Source organism: Labeo rohita, unplaced genomic scaffold, assembly GCF_022985175.1.
Source record: "Labeo rohita strain BAU-BD-2019 unplaced genomic scaffold, IGBB_LRoh.1.0 scaffold_297, whole genome shotgun sequence".
Taxonomy (NCBI): Eukaryota; Metazoa; Chordata; class Actinopteri; order Cypriniformes; family Cyprinidae; genus Labeo; species Labeo rohita.
In genome coordinates, this window is record NW_026129214.1 from 24,425 (window position 1) to 44,251 (window position 19,827).

Below are 19,827 nucleotides of genomic sequence, written 5' to 3' on the forward strand. Positions count from 1 at the left end.
CTTCACAACTGAGGAGTGGAGGGACCTCGTCTACAATTGATAACAAGTGACTCCACTGTTTGGCCGTTTCACATGTAGGTATGTGTTCTCTGTTAGCAGGTATGTAATCCTTTGTGTATGCAGTGGGGAGCTTTATGACTGTGGCCGAGTTGTAACCTCTCACTAAGAGATCAGACACCTTTCCACTGCTTACAACTGCATTTCTACCCATCATGGTAGTTAGCTTCAGCTTTACTGGACAAACATCTGCCTGCAGCTCATGTGTGACCTCCTGATCAACGAATACAGTGTCACTCTGTGTGTCTAATAACGCATAGACCAGTTTTTCCTTGCGTGGGTTAGTGGTAGTGGACAGCCACACTGGAACTATCATTGAGGTGCTGACTGACTGTTCAGATCTGGCAACATTAAGTGACATGGCTGTTGCTGTTTCAGGTGAGCCGTCTCGGGCTGCGTAGTTTGTGCTCGCACGTGTTTCTCTTTGCAGACCGTCCCTGTAGGTTTCATCGTGAAGACATGTCGGGTGTCGCCTTGTGCAAGTATCACAAGTGAGGCGGCGTTTGCAGTCCTTAGCACTGTGTCCTTGTTTTAGACAGCCATAACAAAGTCTATTTTCTTTCACATGCTTCTTTCTGTTTTCTAAAGACATTTTCAAGAGGTCATGGCACTTGTGAAGTTGATGGGTGCCTTGGCACATTGTGCATGGAGAGCCGGTAAGTGTTTTTGTTATTGTCCTTTTATCACTTTGTTCAGTTGTGTTTGTGTTAAATGCACTTGCCTTGTTTCTTTTGATTTCCCTTGTGTTCCTTCTGTCGCTGTTTGTTTCAGTGCCGCGAAGTGCATGAATGGAGGTGACTGGGTTGCAGGCGACTTCAGCTTCTAATGAGAGGAAGGAGTGCTTCACTGTCTGCCACTACTCCATGGTCCAGGTCCTCCAGTGCTTCACTGTCTGTCCCTGCTCCACGATCTAGGCCCACCTGCTCTACATGGACCTGGCCCTCCATCCCACCCCCTGTTTTGCCTCTGTTCCCCCACCCACCTGGACTGTTGTTTGAGCGCCAGGAGTCGCTCCTAGGGGGGATTCTGTAACGCCAAGCCAGCAGAGGGAGCCTTCACCCCAGTACTGCCTGCATGCTCCCTCTGCTGCTTCTACTGTCACTTCCTGTTTGGCAGTATATAAGGACTCACCATGTGCTCACACGTCGCGAAGTATTGCCAGTTTCACCTGCCTTACCAAGCGTTTATTATTACTCTGTTGGATTACCTGTTGCGACCTTGCTTTGTTTATGGACTCTTGATTTCACGGATTACCCCTGTTGGATTGTTTGCACGTTTGGACTGTTTTCAAGGTTTGACCCTTTTCTGCCCTTTGACTATCGCTCCCTGGAATTCCCTATTGTTACGGTTGCTTTCATGGACTGTCTGCTTGGTATTTGACCCACTGCCTGTTTAAACTCTCTGCTGTTAGGATTACGTTAACGTTTTGGACTGCTTCTCCGGTTATTGACCCTTTGCCTGTTTCATCGTGTATGTTTGCTGTTGTTTATAATAAACTTCTGCAATTGGATTCTACACCGCCTCAGCGTTCACGTTACAGTTGAAAACAGCCGAGAATAATTTTTTCAGGTTTCTTTAAAGAATAGAAAGTTCATCAATTTAAAGCATCTTTGCTAAAAGTAAGTATTCATATCTTTAATTCTGCAACTACTTAAGCCGGGCTCACACTACAGGATTTTTAAAATCCTAACCGATTATGAAATCTGGTTGCAGCGCACACATAAGGAGAATCTTTGCAGATTATCTTCCCTGAAATCTTAAACATGCACACACTACAAGATTTGAAAATTGTGGCACATAACACACTACAAGATATTATTAAGATTATCATGACGGAGGGAGCGCCTCACGTGATCTTACGCAACAGATTGCCATTTCAGCAACAAATGTTTACAAATGTTTTTTTTTTTTTTTTTTTTTTTTTAAATGTTAGTTAACTGTTATATGCTTTAACTGTTTTATATCTAGAGATTTTACTTTAGACAGGTTGTGACTTGAGAAGGCAAAACTGATTAAACATATGAACTCACTGTCTGCCGCTGACCGCTTGGTCGTTAATAAAAAAAAACAAAAAAAAAAACTTATATTTAACAAAGAAAAAATGCTCCAAACGTTTTTCTAAATTAACTTAATAAAAAAACGAAACAAAATATAATCACTTTGCCATTACATAAAAAACTGAACTATTTTAATTGCTAAAACAGTAGTATAAGCTGTTTCAAAAGAAGGGGAAAAAAAATGGGCTTGGGTCAGACTCGGGCCGCATGGAGCATTGCTTTCCTTGGTCCATGCGGTTGTGGTATGTTTTCAACATATTATACAGACAGTGTTACTACAAAAACATAAGAAGCAGTTTCCTCCATCTCCACTATCCAATGGACCATACAGGAGCTGTTTTGCGGTCGCGCATTGGCTGTTGTGAAAGTACTGACGTAATCATAGCCGTGATCATCCCGATTTAAAATCCTGAGTATCAAACATGTTTGATATGATCGGGGCGGTTTCAGTTTTTTGTATTACATCACACAGTGGTGTGTGAATTCATGACAGCATTGATAAAGTACAATTCCCTCACACCTTCAGCACTCATACATCCCTATATAAGAGCTTTACTACCACTGAATGTCACTGTGGGTACCAGGCACAGTGCACAGCATAAATGAGTACACCCCCTCTAAAACTAAACAGACTATATATATATATATATATATATATATTATATATATATATAAATAAATATATGTCAGTGTTGTGGACTTGTTTTCCGTGTTCTACCCCTGTCTTTTTTCCTAGTTTCCATATTTGATCATGTTTCCTGTTTTTGTTTCGTTGATTTGATTATTCCATGCACCAGTTTTGTTAATTGTCCCGTGTACATTAGTTCCTATCTTTTCACTTGTTCCTCGTCCGGTCTAACATCAGCACACTTTGTTCCTAATCAATTGTTCCTAAGTTGTATTTTCCCCTGCATTTGCCTAATTAAAGACTGTTAAAGTGAAGTTTGAGACTCCTGCATTCTCCTTGCTTCACGCAACCGTGACACACATATATAATATATGTATACATGATAATAATAATAATTGTAATAATGTTTATCAGCCTATTGAAATGATTTCTGATTTTAATTTTCTGACACTGAAGACTGGAGTAATGATCCTGAAAGTTTAACTCTGATCACAGGAACAAATTACACTTTAAAATATATTCAAATAGAAAGCAGTTATTTTAAGTAATAGTATAAATATTTCACAATGTTACTGCTTTTGCTATATTTTAGATCAAATGAATGCAGGCTTGGTAAGCAGAAGAGACTTCTTTAAAAATCTTACGGTTCAAAAACTTTTCACTGGTAGTGTACATACTTGTCACATTAAGTATAATTTAAAACGAATGCAATATGAAAAAACATGAATTAACAATGAGCAACGCTATATTTATTAATTGATATTTACGCACATTAAAAATGTTGTAAAAAGTGAATTGTGTAACGATAAAAAGATAATTCTGTAACGTTTAACAACCAAACACCAGAATTGTGTTGCAAGTCTATTATGGCTCTTGATCCACCTGAACTTTCTCTTGCCCTGTATCTAGCTCTCTCATTGGCTGTAGGTTGTTGTCGATGCCAATTCCAGTCACATTTCACATGGCAGGACTGTGAATAGCCAACAGGTCTAGTTATTTAGCATGCCAATTATCTCACAGGCATCAGCGACACATTGGCGCTTCTCTCAGATTGTCTTCGATAAGACACACTACACGACTGTCAAACACGTGATAGAGCATGAGCCTCTGATTTCAGCCATTTGTCTGCGATTTCCACAAAACTGTCGGGGATTCGAAAATTGGGGCTAAAATTGTGCAGTGTGTGCCCTGCATTCGTTTCGACTTAGAAAACATAATAAACTTGGTGATTATTCAGTACAGTAAACTATTATAAGAAATGGGAATGTGTTTGGAGGTGTTTGTGTGTGCATCACAATACCTTCTAACAGTCTGAGATGGGGTTCTTTGTTTGGTGCTACTCCCTGAGTGGCTGAGAAACCTGAAAGTTCGGAAAATCAATTATTTCTTTGAAGGTTGTGTTTTGTTTGACATGCATCCGTGGAGCTTATCTGTGCAAAATGCTTGACAGCAAAGCTGAAATCTGAAATCTGAAATCTGATGGGAAACCATACTCACAGGTGACAAAAACAGCATCTTGAATTTTTAAATATGAAACATTATATAGCTTGCACAATGACTATGCGTACAGTCAGTCAAACTGAATGAGTATGCAACAATTAGCTAGGTTAGAGATGCTTCTGAGCATTCTGAAGTCTTGACGTGTGCCCAACGACCTGCAAAGCAACTAGGCACAGGATTCAAAACAATTTTTTGAATTTTTTTACATGTCAACCGAACCAACAAATTCAAAAGAAAGGTATCCTGCACATTTGCATGTCTACATCTTTGGCCAATACACGGGAAACTCTTCTGAAATATCTACGCATGCAACACACTGTTATCAGCATTTCATTTAGAGAACTGATATAAATGTGCAACACTTAAAAACACTTGAAATTACAACACTTGACATCCTGACACCATTAAAACTGGACATGCACATACTTGCTAACAGATAACACGCACATAAACACACGTGACCAGATGTACTGGATGTGTGCTATACACCCTCTTCTAAAGCCACACATCCACCATCTGAAATATACACACACATATGGGTCAGTATCACTGTAGGGTGCTTTTTGGTGTCCTGTACATAAATAACTCATTTGCCATGATAACTTAACATAAAAATGAAAGGGTGAGATATGTTAGTCTAAGTTTTTATACTCATAACGAAAGCATTACTTGGCTCTTTAGATAAGTTTCTTGATTTTTTAAAGTTTTCTGTAGGAGGATGCATGCTGTTTTGCTATGCCCCATGCACTGCTCATTCAGTTTGAATGGGAGTAGAATGGAGTCAAATCATAATTTTTTTTAAATTTTGTTCTCCTATTAATATTTTGTTAAAAAAGAGATAACTCAGTTTGAGTGTATTGATCATTTGGTAATAAAAACAATATTTTTACTTAACAAAAAAGAAGAGTTTGTCCATGTCCCTTGAATGGTTGTCCACCCTGTCATATTGGGAAATCTGCCCCTTTAAGAAAAGGCCCTCCCCTTTAGTGACATCTGGACAACAGATTTTTTGTCTCTTCAGTGGCTGGAATTTCAGCGACTGAGGTGAGTTAGTTGAGTAAGACTTTAAAATTGACAAAGTTTCTTGGTATGAGTTTGCTTACTTGCTTTTCCTAAGCTTAACATGTCCATCCTGTCAGCATAAAATATGCCACAAGTGATTAGAATACAGTATTTTCAAAATACGTACGTTTAAATACACCAAATTCTCTTTATTTATCTCTATTTAGCTAGTCACAGTTGTTGTTGTAAGCTAATATGCTAACTAAAGCTCAAAATGTCCACCCTGTCAATGTTCCAAACTTAGACTTGATAGGGTGAACATAGCATTCATTTGTAGTTAGTATTGCTAAAAACTAAAATAAATGTTTGAATAAGTTGAATAAATGTTGTCATATTTTGTCATGCTTTGTGTGTTCTGCTTTATGTGTCCACCCCGTCATGTGCTGGTCCACCCTGTCATCTTGATATTTTAAAATAATATTTTAAATATCAATTCAATCATATCTATATAATCCAGTGTACAATAGCTAGGTGTGGGGGCAATAACATGCAAACAAAAAACTGCATCCAAATATAACACTTTTCTCCAAATAATGTGTGTGAATTGTATGAGTTTCTTTAAAAACACATGATTTCCATAAAATTGTTTATGTATTTATAGTTTGAAAGCAAACAAATAACCCTGTTTAACAAAGGGAACACCATACCTTTCAAAAAAATATCATTTGCATCCTAAAATTGCAATGAAAATGTATTTAACAGTAATATAAACATATCCATGACAGGGTGGACATATTTTATTGTTTATGCTCCGAATAATGGCCCATTATCAAAAAAAAGGTGTGGGAGCTCAGCTAATATGTTTATGCAGTACTTGAGTGTCTACTATTTATGACATGACATAAAGCAAATGGGAATTTAAGACCAAAATTTCTGAGTATTGTGAGGGTTGAAATGGTGATATTGACCCATATAAACACACATCTCTCCTTCTACCTGTGAGCTCTCCCCGCGGCTCTTCTACGGTGTATTAGACTCTCTGCCCTACAAATTAGGGATCGCCTCCTGAGAGTCAAATGTCATGTGTGCACCAATCAGATCCCAGGATTAGGTGGAGATGCAGAAAGTGATGGAGAAGATGATGGAAGGAGAAAGAGGAGGAGGAATATGGTGATTCATTTGTTAGTAAGCAGAGAGGGTCTGATCCCATTACTTCAAAACACCTGACAGCCGTCCTCTCATTCAGAAGCAGCAGACTTAGCGTATCAAACAGAAACTGACAAAACTTGCTTTTGTTTGTGAATCTGTAATAGATGTAACTTATAATGAAAAAACTAATAATGAGAGTCAGCTGAGGTATCAGGATAAGGCCCAAGAAAAAGAAAGACTTGGAAAAAGTGAGTGCAGAGGAGAGGAGCAGTGTATATAAAAGATATATTTATATTATATAGGGCTGTCAATTTACTGTGTTAATAAAGTAAAATTAATTTTGATAATAAAAATGATAAAAGCATACAAATTGCAATACCAGCTACCGAGCTTAAAATTAAAATGCGGTCATTATTTACTCAACCTCATGTCATTTCAAAAACATTATACTATGGACACCTTTGAGATTTGGTTACCTGGACTTTCAAAAGAGGTACAGATATGCACAGCATGGCCATGCTCACAACTGAGCTTCCCAAAATCCTGAGCTGGCCTGCTGTATTTTTTTCTGTGGCGTATGTAATGACAGTTGTAAAATAAGTGTAAATCCGGCTTCAAACGATCCCAAATGCGGTTGTAAATGATTCCAGCCGAGGAAGAAGGGTCTTATCTAGCGAAACGATCAGTTATTTTCATTAAAAAAATACAGTTTATATACTTTTTAATCTCAAACACTCATCTTGCCTTTCTCTCCCTGAACTCTGTGTATTCTGGCTCAAGACAGTTAGGGTATGTCGAAAAACTCCAATCGTATTTTCTCCCTCAACTTCAAAAATCATTTCAAAATCATCCTACATCCTACAGACGTACCGACCCAGTCTTTGCAAAGTGAACATGTAAAGAGAATCAAACATCCTTAACAAAAAGATTCTAACTAAGATTTCGAAGATGAGGGAGAACATGAGATAGAAGTTTTTCGACATACCCTAATTGTCATGAACTGGAACAAAAACAGTCTGGGCAGAGTCAGACAAGACGAGCGTTTGGGATTAAAAAGTATATAAATTGTATTATTTTTATTAAAATAACCGATCGCTTCGCTAGATAAGACCCTTCTTTCTCGGCTGGGATCGTTTACAACCACATTTGGGATTGTTTGAAGCCGCATTTAAACTGCATTTTTGAAGTTCAATCTTGGGGCACCATATCAGTCCATTATATGGAGAAAAATGCTGAAATTTTTTCCACTAAAAACATAATTTCTTTACCACTGAAGAAAGACATGAACATCTTGGATGACAAGGGGGTGAGTAAATTATTTGTAAATTGTTGTTCTGGAAGTGGACTTCTCCTTTAAGTAGCTAATTTAAATATTTAATATTTAACAGCTGTTTTATGAGAGAACCAGCGATGCAAATTAATAAGCTTTTGTTTATATTTGGCACTTTGAACTAAAATTTATATAATTCATGTATATTGTCAATGTCACAAGACATAAAACGGTAAGAGAGTCGTTTTCAGCATACTAGGCATAAGATTATTTATCAATAGGCCCATATTGTGAATGAATTTAATGAACTCAGTTACCTATTTTTCCTGGTAGCCTTCAGTTAATCAACCTTATGAACCTAATGCTTCCTTATTTTTAATTCTGTCATTAATCACTCACCATCATGTCATTTCTCATTAACTTCTTTGTTTAAAACTGTTCCTGTTCCTCCCCTTGCTGATCATCCGTTGCAACATTACACCTGATTATTATGAATCTTATGTTTCTTACGAATCTGCCTGACACGTAATTATTGCTGCTTGCACAATAAAATGTTTTAAAGCTATTGTTACGCAATTTTTGGGCCTTTAAACATTTTTAAATGCTTATCTGTAGATCAGGAAAATCAAATATTTGTCATTAGGACATGGCCCCTAAACCCCCCGAACAAGCTCAGTTTTTGGATCTTAATATTTATGAACCCCTGCAAACAACCCTGACTCACAGGTTTCATTAAAAGTATCCTTATTTGTGACCCTGCACCACAAAACCAGTCATTATGGTCAATTATTTAAAACTTAGATTTATACATTATCTGAAAGCTGAATAAATATGACAATATTTGGCTGAGATACAACTATTTGAATGTCTAGAATCTGAGGGTGGAAAAAATCAAAATATTGAGAAAATTGCCTTTAAAGTTGTCTAAATGAAGTTCTTAGCATTCTTAGAATTCGTATTACTAATCAAAAATTAAGTTTTGATATATCTACAGTAGGAAATTTACAAAATATCTTCATGGAACATGATCTTTACTTAATATCCTACTGATTTTTGGCATAAAAGAAAAATCAATCATTCTGACCCATACAATGTATTGTTGGATATTGCCACAAATATACCCGTGCTACTTAAGACCGGTTTTGTGGTCCAGGGTCACATTTGTGTTTTGAAAATTATCAAGTCTTATGGGTTTGGTACATTATGAGGGTGAGTAAATGATGAGAGAATTTTCACTTTTAAATTTTCACGGTAATTTTTTGCTAAAAGTAAAAACATTTAGAGCTACAATTAGAATGCATAAAATCTTCTGTAAACTAGTATATAATATTACATAAAGTATATAATCATAAAGTTTCCAATATGTAATCAATGCAGAGCGATCCAAATATCCAATAATCCTAGAATGGCCCCATTACATAAACCAATTTTTATTACATGTAGTCAAATCAAAGATTTGTGGCAAGCAAGTTAAGCACAGTGTACATGCCATTACTTGCTATCAGTTTCATAAAATATTTTTTTTTTAATCGATTGACAGCCCTAATATTACAAAGAAGACAGGGAGTCTAATGGAGATACTGTGTACGTGTTTGATGGGCTCTGAAAGTTGCATATGTGATTTATCACGAAAGATCACCTGTTCTGTTGCTCTTGTTGTAGCAGCTGTACTGCGATCTTCCTCAAATCCAACACTTCCTTTAAGTCATCCTCGTCTTCTTCAGCTAACTGCTCTTTCTCGGAGCTAAAGAAGACAAGAGAGGGAGACAATAAAGAAAGAGACAAGGATGTTGATGCTGAATTCTTAAACGCATAAAAAGTCTATGTGAGTCTATGTGAAGTTCAAGGAATTCATATAAGAATGGACTGTTTAAAAAAATATTCTTACAGAAGGAATATGGCTATGAATGCATGCATTATTTGTGGTTGTATTTATGGTGGACCATTATCAAATTTATTAATGGCTAGCAGTCTTGTATACAGGCAGGGAGTGATGGGATAGGACCTTATTGAAGCCTTTTAGAAGATATGGCATGTGCATTTTACAACAGCTGTAAACACTGGTAGGAGTGACTCATGGTGCAATACTTCTAAACAGTTTATTCAACACAAAAGTGTTTAACTGGGTTCACATCTTTGCTTTGCGCACGCCAGTGAACCACTTAGTATTGTATTGTGATTTTTGGAACAGAAAAGGAGCCTCCTAAAACTGCTGCAAAAAACCCGAAAGCACACAATTCTATTCCCGTTTTTTCTGCGATTATTAGAATAGCCAAACCTGGTAATTAGAATAGGGAATTTCTCCCTTTTTCATGTGTTACTTTATAATGGTTTTGGCAGCAGAGCACTTTTAGTCATCGTTACTGGAATATATTGTCACCCAGCCATCTGTACACCACTACAACTTCACAGCCAGTGAGACGCACCAAAACCACAACTCATTTTAATTAACTGCGCAAATTCCAAGGTGTTTTACCTAGAAGGTAAAAATAAAGGTAGGAATACAGGAGCACCTCAATAAATTAGAACGTTGAGGAAAAGTTCATTTATTTCAGTAATTAGTTCTTTTAATTGTGATGATTTTGGCTCACATTTAACAAAAACCCACCAATTCACTATCTCAAGAAATTAGAATATTTCATAAGACCAATAAAAAATTTAATTGTTGGCCTTCTGGAAAGTATGTTCATTAGGGATGCAACAATACAGTTAGTCCACGGTTCAATACATACCTCGGTTTTTAGCCACGGTTTTCGGTTCGGTTCAGTTCTGATATCAAATTAACAAAATACTCCCATAAACCTCTGTACACTGGAAAAGCGTGGTTTAGTATATGTCTGCTTAATTTTTCTTTTGAGAGAGGTATTATTTTTTCGAGAAAAATACACATATGCGTCAAATAAGTAGCACTGATGACGTTCCGTTCCAGCTTCTCTATTATAGATAAAAGCATCGCTATTGCTGTAACTGAATAAAAACAAGATATAACGTTAAACGTTTTGAACGATAAAATGTAAGGACAATAAACACCCGTCTGCAATAATATATGGTTTATCTGTGTTCTTCAAGCCATCTTGTGTATTTCATAAGCCAGTGCTAATTGACATACATAGATATATGTATAGAATTTATTGTCTGCCTCATTCTGTGATAAGAATCCACATCAGATCACATAACAAAGTTATTTCAAACACTCAACAGATGTTGTGAATTAAAAAGTTATAATGTTTTTGTTTTTATAACTCTTTTGTTGGATAACAGGTTTAGAAAGGCTTATCATTGCATGTCATTATAATGGAAGATGCTCTGCGTGTGTTGCTTTTTCAAATATAAGCAGGGAAGCGTTTCCTCATCTCAGCACGTGAAATCGCGGGCACACATACAGCAAATTCCGACAGAAATAAAACAAGTAAGTTATTTAAATGCAAAACCGAAAAAACGCAATTCACAAGAGCCTATTGAACCGTGGATGTCGTACCGAACGGTTCGATATTATATTGAGTATTGTGACATCCCTAATGTTCATTTACTGTATATGTACTCAATACTTAGTAGGGGCTCCTTTTGCTTTAACTACTGCCTCAATTCGGCGTGGCATGGAGGTGATCAGTCTGTGGCACTGCTGAGGTAGTATGGAAGCCCAGGTTTCTTTGACAGTGGCCTTCGGCTCATCTGCATTTCTTGGTCTCTTGTTTCTCATTTTTCCTCTTGACAATACCCCATAGATTCTCTATGGGGTTCAGGTCTGGGGAGTTTGCTGGCCAGTCAAGCACACCAACACCATGGTCATTTAACCAACTTTTGGTGCTTTTGGCAGTGTGGGCAGGTGCCAAATCCTGCTGGAAAATGAAATCAGCATCTTTAAAAGCTGGTCAGCGCAAGGAAGCATGAAATGCTCTAAAATTTCTTGGTAAATGGGTGCAGTGACTGTTTTCAAAAATGCAGATGACATTGCACCCCAAATCATCACAGACTGTGGAAACTTAACACTGGACTTCAAGTAACTTGGGCTATGAGCTTCTCCACCCTTCCTCCAGACTCTAGGACTTTGGTTTCCAAATGAAATACAAAACATGCTTTCATCTGAAAAGAGGACTTTGGACCACTGGGCAACAGTCCATTTCTTCTTCTCCTTAGCCCAGGTAAGACGCTTGTCTGTGGTTCAGGAGTGGCTTAACAAGAGGAACACGACAACTGTAGCCAAATTCCTTGACACGTCTGTGTGTGGTGGCTCTTGATGCCTTGACCCCAGCCTCAGTCCATTCCTTGTGAAGTTCACCCAAATTCTTGAATCGATTTTGCTTGACAAGCCTCTCAAGGCTGCGGTTCTCTCGGTTGGTTGTGCATCTTTTTTTTCCACACTTTTTCCTTCTACTCAACTTTCTGTTAACATGCTTGGATACAGCACTCTGTGAACAGCCAGCTTCTTTGGCAATGAAAGTTTGTGGCTTACCCTCCTTGTGAAGGGTGTCAGTGATTATCTTCTGGACAACTGTCAGATCAGCAGTCTTCCCCATGATTGTGTACCCTAGTGAACCAAACTGAGAGACCATTTTGAAGGCTCAGGAAACCGTTGCAGGTGTTTTGAGCTGATTTGCTGATTGGCTTGTCACCATATTCTAATTTGTTGAGATAGTGAATTAGTGGGTTTTTGTTAAATGTGAGCCAAAATCATCACAATTAAAAGAACCAAAGACTTAAACTACTTCAGTCTGTGTGCATTGAATTTATTTAATACACAAGTTTCACAATTTGAGTTGAATTACTGAAATAAATGAACTTTTCCACCACATTCTAATTTATTAAGATGCACCTGTATATTATACAATGTCTGCCCAGATTTTCTTTAGAAGACCTATTGTTTCCATTTATCACACATTTTCTAAAAACAAGGCACGTTTCTGCGTTTGTTTGTTATGTTCGGAACGACTTAAAAGTCTGATCATGCATAATTCTCAGTTGTTTAGTGTATGATTCCCAGTTTTTCTCTGTTACCATTTCAGTCAGCAGGTGTATGATGGCTAGTGTTTTAACTGTTCAGATTTTCAAAATTGTGTAGTGCCTTAACAACAGTTTTATAAAATAAAGAAAAACTGCCTAAAAATGAACATGATGTCAGTGCCGAAAGCCAAGTCATGGACCTTTCCCAATCCCACCCCCCTCTCTCTCCCACTTAGCTTCCTGTCTCCTCTACGCTGTCCTATCACAATAAAGGCAAAAACGGCAAAAATAAACATTTTTCAAAAAAGGAACATGATTTGTAGAAAGCTATTTTCCTATAGTAATATAAGACGTGTATTAAGAGCAATCTTAAAGGAAATTTCACTTCCGGAACAAAAATGTAAAGATAATTTACTCACCCCCTTGTCATCCAAGAAGTTCATGTCTTTCTTTCTTCAGTCGTAAAGAAATCATGTTTTTTGAGGAAAACATTTCAGGAATGTTCTTCATAAAGTGGACTCACGAGTTTGAACTTCCAAAATGCAGTTTAAAAGCAGCTTCAAAGGAGCCGAAGAAGAAGGGTCTTATCTAGCGAAATGACTATAATCAAGTGAAAAAAAAAAAAAAAAAAAAAAAAAAAAAAAGTACATTGTATATACTTTTTAACCTTAAATGCTCATCTTGTCTAGCTCTGTGTGTACTTTGTGCACTCCGGTTTAAGACAGTTAGGGTAGGTCGAAAAAATCCTATCCCATCTCATTGTTTCGCTAGATAAGACCATTCTTCCTCGGCTGGGATCGTTTAGAGCCCTTTGAAGCTGCACTTAAACTGCATTTTGGAAGTTCAAACTCACGGGCACCACTGAAGTCCACTATATGGAGATAATTCCTAAATTTTTTTTCCTCAGAAAACAATGAAGAACTGAAGAACTGAAGAAAGAAAGACATGAACATCTTGGATGACAAGGGGGTGAGTGAATTATCTGTAAATTTTGGTTCTGGAAGTGAACTGTTGAGAATCAAAATGATTCTTATGCCACAAACTAGAACTCAACAACAGACATAACAGAGCCCCATTCCCCTCCATGTCAACTGGTTTGAACATAATTTCAAGTGGTAATTTCTCTCTGAAAATAACTGATGAAAGGAAAGTCCAGCAGTGATGTAATTGCTTTCAGAATTTCAGGATTTAAAAAAAAGTCTTATTAAAAATTTTATAAACTAATAAGAAAAAAATATTTTGGGGGAAGAAAAGTTATTTTAAAAAATATTCAAAGTTACTGACTGGGAATCAAAAAAAAAAAAAAAAAAAAAGACAACACTGTTTGACTCCACCCCTTTCTTTTTCCATACAGGAAATTCTTCTCGTCTGGTAACCAAATGTACACATACACCCATTCAAGCGGATACGCTACTGGAATTCCGACAAACTGGAAGACATGGCTACTAACTCGGAATTTACCTAATGACTCAAGCTTTTTTTCCTTTTGCATGTTTGGATACTACGGAATCTCTGAATTCTCTGGAAAAAGTATGATTCGGCAACCTTAAAAGGCACGAGACGACTATGATATAAAACTCCTGCGAACCTTCAATCCGCAAACAAACTCTCTTTTTATTTATTTATTTTTTTTTTTTTTTTTTTTTACATTTAGTGACTCACCAAATTCATTGCAAAATGGGCTCCACCTATTACATTAAGAATCTTGGATCTTTAAATATTGGATGTAAATGACAGCAATGTGTTTTACATGCAAAGGTGTTTATATAAATCTACAATTGAATACAACACAAGGGTGGAGGAAGCCATTAAACACTGGGCACAAAAAAAGGAACTGTGATTTGAATTAAGAACCATTCTGTGTTTAATTCAGTGCTAGAAAACCTTCTGTTAACCTGGTCCTACTCATGTTAACACTTATGGAACACTAAGGTAATATAAAACAAACACATAAACCATGACTTATGGCTTGAAAGGTCATTAGTATATAATTTGTGGTAAAATATCACAATTATCCACACTTTTGGCACTGGAACAGTCAGTGAACCAGTGCCAAAACAAGAGGGGAGTGTCCGCTGACAGTGGCGTCATGATATGCCTACAGATGCAGGTTCCATGAGTCATAGGCTGTATTTATCTGTGTGTATTGTTCTGCAAAGTCTATCGTTGTGTTTTTGTGAACTTTTCCCCCTCTTTTATTTTGATACTTATACAAAACAAAGTGTATATGATTACTGCTTACCTATGATCAAATGAATAAATTACTAAGAAATGCATTTAATGCAACACATCAGACATTGACATAATAAATAAATGCATAACTAAACCTCCATTCCTTGATTCTACACATCACATAACTAGTCTGGATCTAAATAAGATCTAATCTAGACTAGATGGGTGGATGGGCTTTGTGTGCGGTATATCAAAATATTTTGGTTTCTTTTTCTGTGGTGCTGAACTCAATTCACCAGAACACAAGGGAATTTTTTTAGGTGTATGCAATTGCATCACTTCCTCATTTTGTTAACTTCTTTGGAATACTCAGATAAAAGCAACCCAGGCTAGTAACACAGGTGACACAACATCACTGCTACACCCTTTATTGTTATTATTATTGTTTACCTACATTTTCTCTTCTGCTAGAAGACAGTGCCCTTGCATTTCTATTCAATTCTGTCAGTCTGTTGACAAAAGCATGGATATGTGTCTTACTAAAAATAACAAGTTACTTCATATCATGTTTAAAACTATACATGCCAATGAAGCGTAACATTTTGACTGCTGACAGATGAAGTGAATACTAATAATCTCTTCATCACGGCACCTGTTAGTGGGTGGGACATATCAGGTAGCAAAAGAACATTTTGTCCTCAAAGTTGATGTGTTAGAAGCAGGAAAAATGGGCGAGCGTAAAGATTTGAGCGAGTTTGACGAGCCAAATTGTGATGGCTAGACAACTGGGTCAGAGCATCTCCAAAACTGCAGCTCTTGTGGGGTGTTCCCGGTCTTTTTCCCTGACATTGTTTAAGAAATTACAGTCTATACCAGGAATGTACGTTTACAAGCCAACACAAGCATGTAAGTTCAGTCACCTACATCAATGGCGAGTGTGTGGAGAGAGTCCATACTTTCCGGTTTCTTGGTGTCTTCATCTCGGACAACATCTCATGGACAGTGAACACCACAGCAATTATTAAGAAGGCCCAGCAGAGACTTTACTTCCTGAGAGTTCTCAGGAAGCACAATCTGGACTCCAGCCTGTTGTTGACCTTCTACCGCACGTCCATTGAGAGTCTGCTGACATACTGCATTACTGTATGGTATGGTAGCTGCACCATAGCAGACAGCAAAAAAGATCATCGGCTGCCCTCTCCAAATGTCCCTGCTGGACATTTACACCTCCCGCTGCCTCAGCAGAGCTGAGAACATAATTAAGGACAGTTCACACCCTGCTTCTGATCTGTTTAACCTGTTGCCCTCAGGAAGGCGCTACAGGTGCATCAGAGCTAAGACAAATAGATTTAAAAAAAGTTTTTTTTCCAAAAGCCATTACCATTCTTAATTTACACTTGCACTGACCCCACACATGCATATACACGGTCTGACTTGAATTACACTGGACTTATGCATTTCATTGTGCAATATTATTTTGATAGTTGAATGTGAATATCTACCTTGAATATATTTATCAATGTGCAATAACTTTTACAACTGCTGTGCAATTTCATTGTAAATCTCTCTCGCGCTATAATAGAAACTGTTTATTCCATCTCATTCTACCCCCCTCTATCCCCTATTTGCACTACTATAGTTATTTACTGTAACTTTATCTATTGTTATGTTGTATTGTAAATATATTTCTTACATGTTGCACTGAGTAGTGAGATGCTCTTAATCTCATCGTACATGTATATAATGTATATTGTATATGTGTACAGTGACAATAAAAGGCATTCACTTCAATTCCTGTGACCCTGTTCAGAGTTATCACATTCCCATAGTTTATCAATGCTTTTACAGGAAAGTATCAATGATTGGGCAATATTTATGTAAAGCACATAAAATAGTGGAGGTAATAGGCAAATTACTCAGGGAAAACAGGTAACTGAGTGGTGAATCAATCAAATATTACAAATTTCAAAACATTCATTATGCAAACAGCCAGGTACCCCCTTTTATCTTTAAGGCCCTCTTTGAATTATGCAGTGTTTCCCCTGCCATTATATCAGGGCGGCGGCCTAAGGTTACCTTTCCTATAGAACAGGTCTATACCTTGTTCTTTTATTAAAAAAACGAAATAGCCTTATGTTATTTATCTTATTTACACAACGGCATGTCATTTAGTGATTTTCGGCCTCTGCGTCTCATTATATGACGACATAAACACATGAACTTAATCTCCAGAACTCCTGTGAGAGTCACTTCATGTAAATTTTACCGTTTCATTTGAGAAAATTAGCATCATACCGTAGTGTATACACACAGAAACTAACCGGCAACCTGTCAAAATAAAAGTACGGTTTAACATGTAACCGAAATGTATTGACAAATGTAATAACAGAAATAACAGAAAAAAAGGTTTAATTTTCATTTAATTAAAAATAAATAACTATTTAATGCCTGTATTTGATTATCAGAAAAATTAAAACACAAGAATTTCTGAAAAAGAAGAGAAAAAGACTGTAGGGCCCTATTGTTCAAAATGTAGAAATTGATATTTTTCGACTTATTCTTTTATTGAAATAAATGTTTTTGTTATTACACAGAGAGTAATGTACCGCACCGTTGGTAATCCACCCCCCCGCCCAACCCTGGAACCCTAGGGGAAACACTGGTAAGTCTCAGAATTCAGACTGATTGCAATGTATCTACACTGTTATTTCAATAAAAAATTAACCTTAACTGATGTTGGTACTAAATACTGACATTTTCACAACCGAAAAACCATAATTACAATAGAACTCCATGTCATAGTGCATTACATAATCACAGTCATGGTTTGTTGACAAAAGACATGGTGATGCAACCTAGAAAAAATGTACCACACCATTTCTAAGTAATCTTAACAAATAAATAAATAAATAAAATATAAGAAAAAATGAGTCACTTGCTTTGACAAAACATGCATGTTTGTTACTTTTGTTACTTCCATGACAACACACCAATGGCATTCAGGTTTTTGTTTGTCTAAGGAGCCATTCACAGAGAACAATTTTCTGTATTCCACTGCACTGTTTTCTCACTGTTTTATGCACTAAAGGGACATGTTTTGCGTCATTTGGCGTCATTCTAAAATCACAATGCTCAATAAGGTGTAACTTAAAAAAAATGTACCTCCCCTCTGGCTTTGTTGTTCAATCCACTGTCCTGCGTTTCACATTTTTTCAACACATGCGCATTTTGTGTGAATGCCCCCTGAATGTTTCAGAGCACTACACTGCAGCTTCTATTTCTTTGTTCTGAACACAAGGCCAATACAAAATCCATCATGCTGTGAGCAGCTGGAAAGTTTAAATAGTTTTGATGTTTTCCTAATCAATTCATTATGGGTATTTGTCTTTTTCTCCTAAAGACACTTCATCCAGTGTGACATGTTCATGTGTCACCCCAAACTATTTCCCTTTTTGTCAGCAACTTGGATTTGAATTAGCATGCAACCACAGTAAGTAAACAACCCTTAACTATAATGTGTTAGAATATTACTTATATTTACACACTACCTTTCAAATCCTTGGGGTTTTAGAAAGACATCAACAGTTTGCATTAAATTGCATTAAAGACTTTTACATTGTTACAAAAGATTTCTGTTTCAAACGCCGTTCTTATGAACTTTCAATTCAATAAAGGACCTTGCAAAAAATTTTGGTTTGCACAAAAATAAGAATACTAACAATAAAGTATAAGTGAAGAGTTCAGATGCAAAACCAGCTAAATCCATCTGACTTCTTTCTTTAAAATATGCACTTTTATCAGGCTCAGATGTATAGGTTTCTATGTAAGTACCGGTATTTCTGATTGGGCTGAGGCTGGTATTTTAGCGAGTTTGAAGAAAAAGTATTTGATGGACGTATAATATGTATCAAGAGCACTCACTCAGTATCATTATCTCATTTTTGACCGAGATGGCTTTTAGCTGGTTTTGCATCTGAACTCTTCAAGTTCACTTCCAGAATAAAAAATTCCTGATAATTTACTCACCCCAAGTTATCCAAGATTGAATCGACTTTACCCATTACGTAATCGCATCAGAAAGGTCACATGTGGTTAGTTTCCTCGTCTGTGTACTTTGGTTCAAAAAGGTAGGGTAGGGTAAAAAACTCATCTCATTCTCTTCTCCAACTTCAAAATCTTCTGCCATCATCGTTTTACCTTTTTTTTGTAAAAGGCCATTTGACTTTCTTTGCATGTTCGCTTTGTAAACACTGGGTTGGTACTATGTCTGGGTTAGTACGCCTACGTCACATGTGACCTTTCCAACATTATCATGTAATGCGTGAAAGATGAGCATTTGTTGTTAAAAAATATAGCATTTTTTGAGAAAAAGACTGATCGTTTCTCTGATGGGTAACTGACCATGAAAACACACTTGAGTTCTAAGAAGAGTTGTTATGTTGGGATGTTTTTGAATAAGATTTGTTTTTATAGGCAGGAAGTGATAATGGATGGCTGCTGGAGGCTTTGCAGGAAATTGACTTTGATCTACATCTACTGATTTCATGCACGGGAATGTTAGCCGCATAATATCTCCCACAAATAACCAGAGAGACTTACCCTGATTCCTCTTTCCAGTTCTCTTTATCTTTGCTTTGGTGAGTTTTCAAAACTCGCTCCAGTTCCTGAGGATGAGAGAGGGGAAGCTCTTTACAGCATGTGGTTTAGTGAGTGTTTATGTTTATATGTTCTCAGGTGTGTTATGTCTCTGTATGATAAACGAAGCATGTACATATGGGTCTGTGTGAATGCATATGCATACAATACCTTTATACATGACACATAGGGTGCATTGTGCTGTAGATCTCCCTCAGACAGAGTGGCCTCTTCATCTGGATTTGGGTCAATAAAGTCATATGGGTCCTGATCTGCACATAATTGAGATGCAAAAACTACGGTGAGACACTTTCTTTTTGTAAAATTATGTTGGAATTAAAACTAGACACAGCAGCGATGACATGCTATACTTCTCACAAACACAAGGAAGCCTTATGTTATTTTTGTGCAATTAC

General features: G+C 36.9%; 1 protein-coding gene and 1 long non-coding RNA gene across 3 annotated transcripts in view; one reads left to right on the top strand and one right to left on the bottom strand.

Moving 5' to 3' along the window:
- Positions 1-3,714: 3,714 nt before the first annotated feature.
- LOC127160150 (leucine-rich repeat and calponin homology domain-containing protein 2) overlaps positions 3,715-19,827 on the bottom strand; it is a 49,748-nt gene continuing 33,635 nt past the window's right edge. The window contains exons 9-13 of one of the 2 annotated variants that reach the window (XM_051102803.1): positions 19,583-19,683; positions 19,376-19,440; positions 9,303-9,407; positions 6,241-6,309; positions 3,715-4,102 (exon numbers count right to left, since the gene is read on the bottom strand). In XM_051102803.1, coding sequence (XP_050958760.1) covers positions 3,976-4,102; positions 6,241-6,309; positions 9,303-9,407; positions 19,376-19,440; positions 19,583-19,683 — 467 coding nt within the window. In that variant the 3' untranslated portion in view covers positions 3,715-3,975. The remainder of the gene's footprint in view (positions 4,103-6,240; positions 6,310-9,302; positions 9,408-19,375; positions 19,441-19,582; positions 19,684-19,827) is intronic. The other variant, XM_051102804.1, reaches the window with a different exon arrangement.
- LOC127160151 (uncharacterized) lies at positions 7,423-16,143 on the top strand. Its single transcript, XR_007826656.1, has 3 exons — positions 7,423-7,449; positions 13,512-13,573; positions 13,959-16,143. It is a non-coding gene; the product is annotated as an uncharacterized LOC127160151 (long non-coding RNA).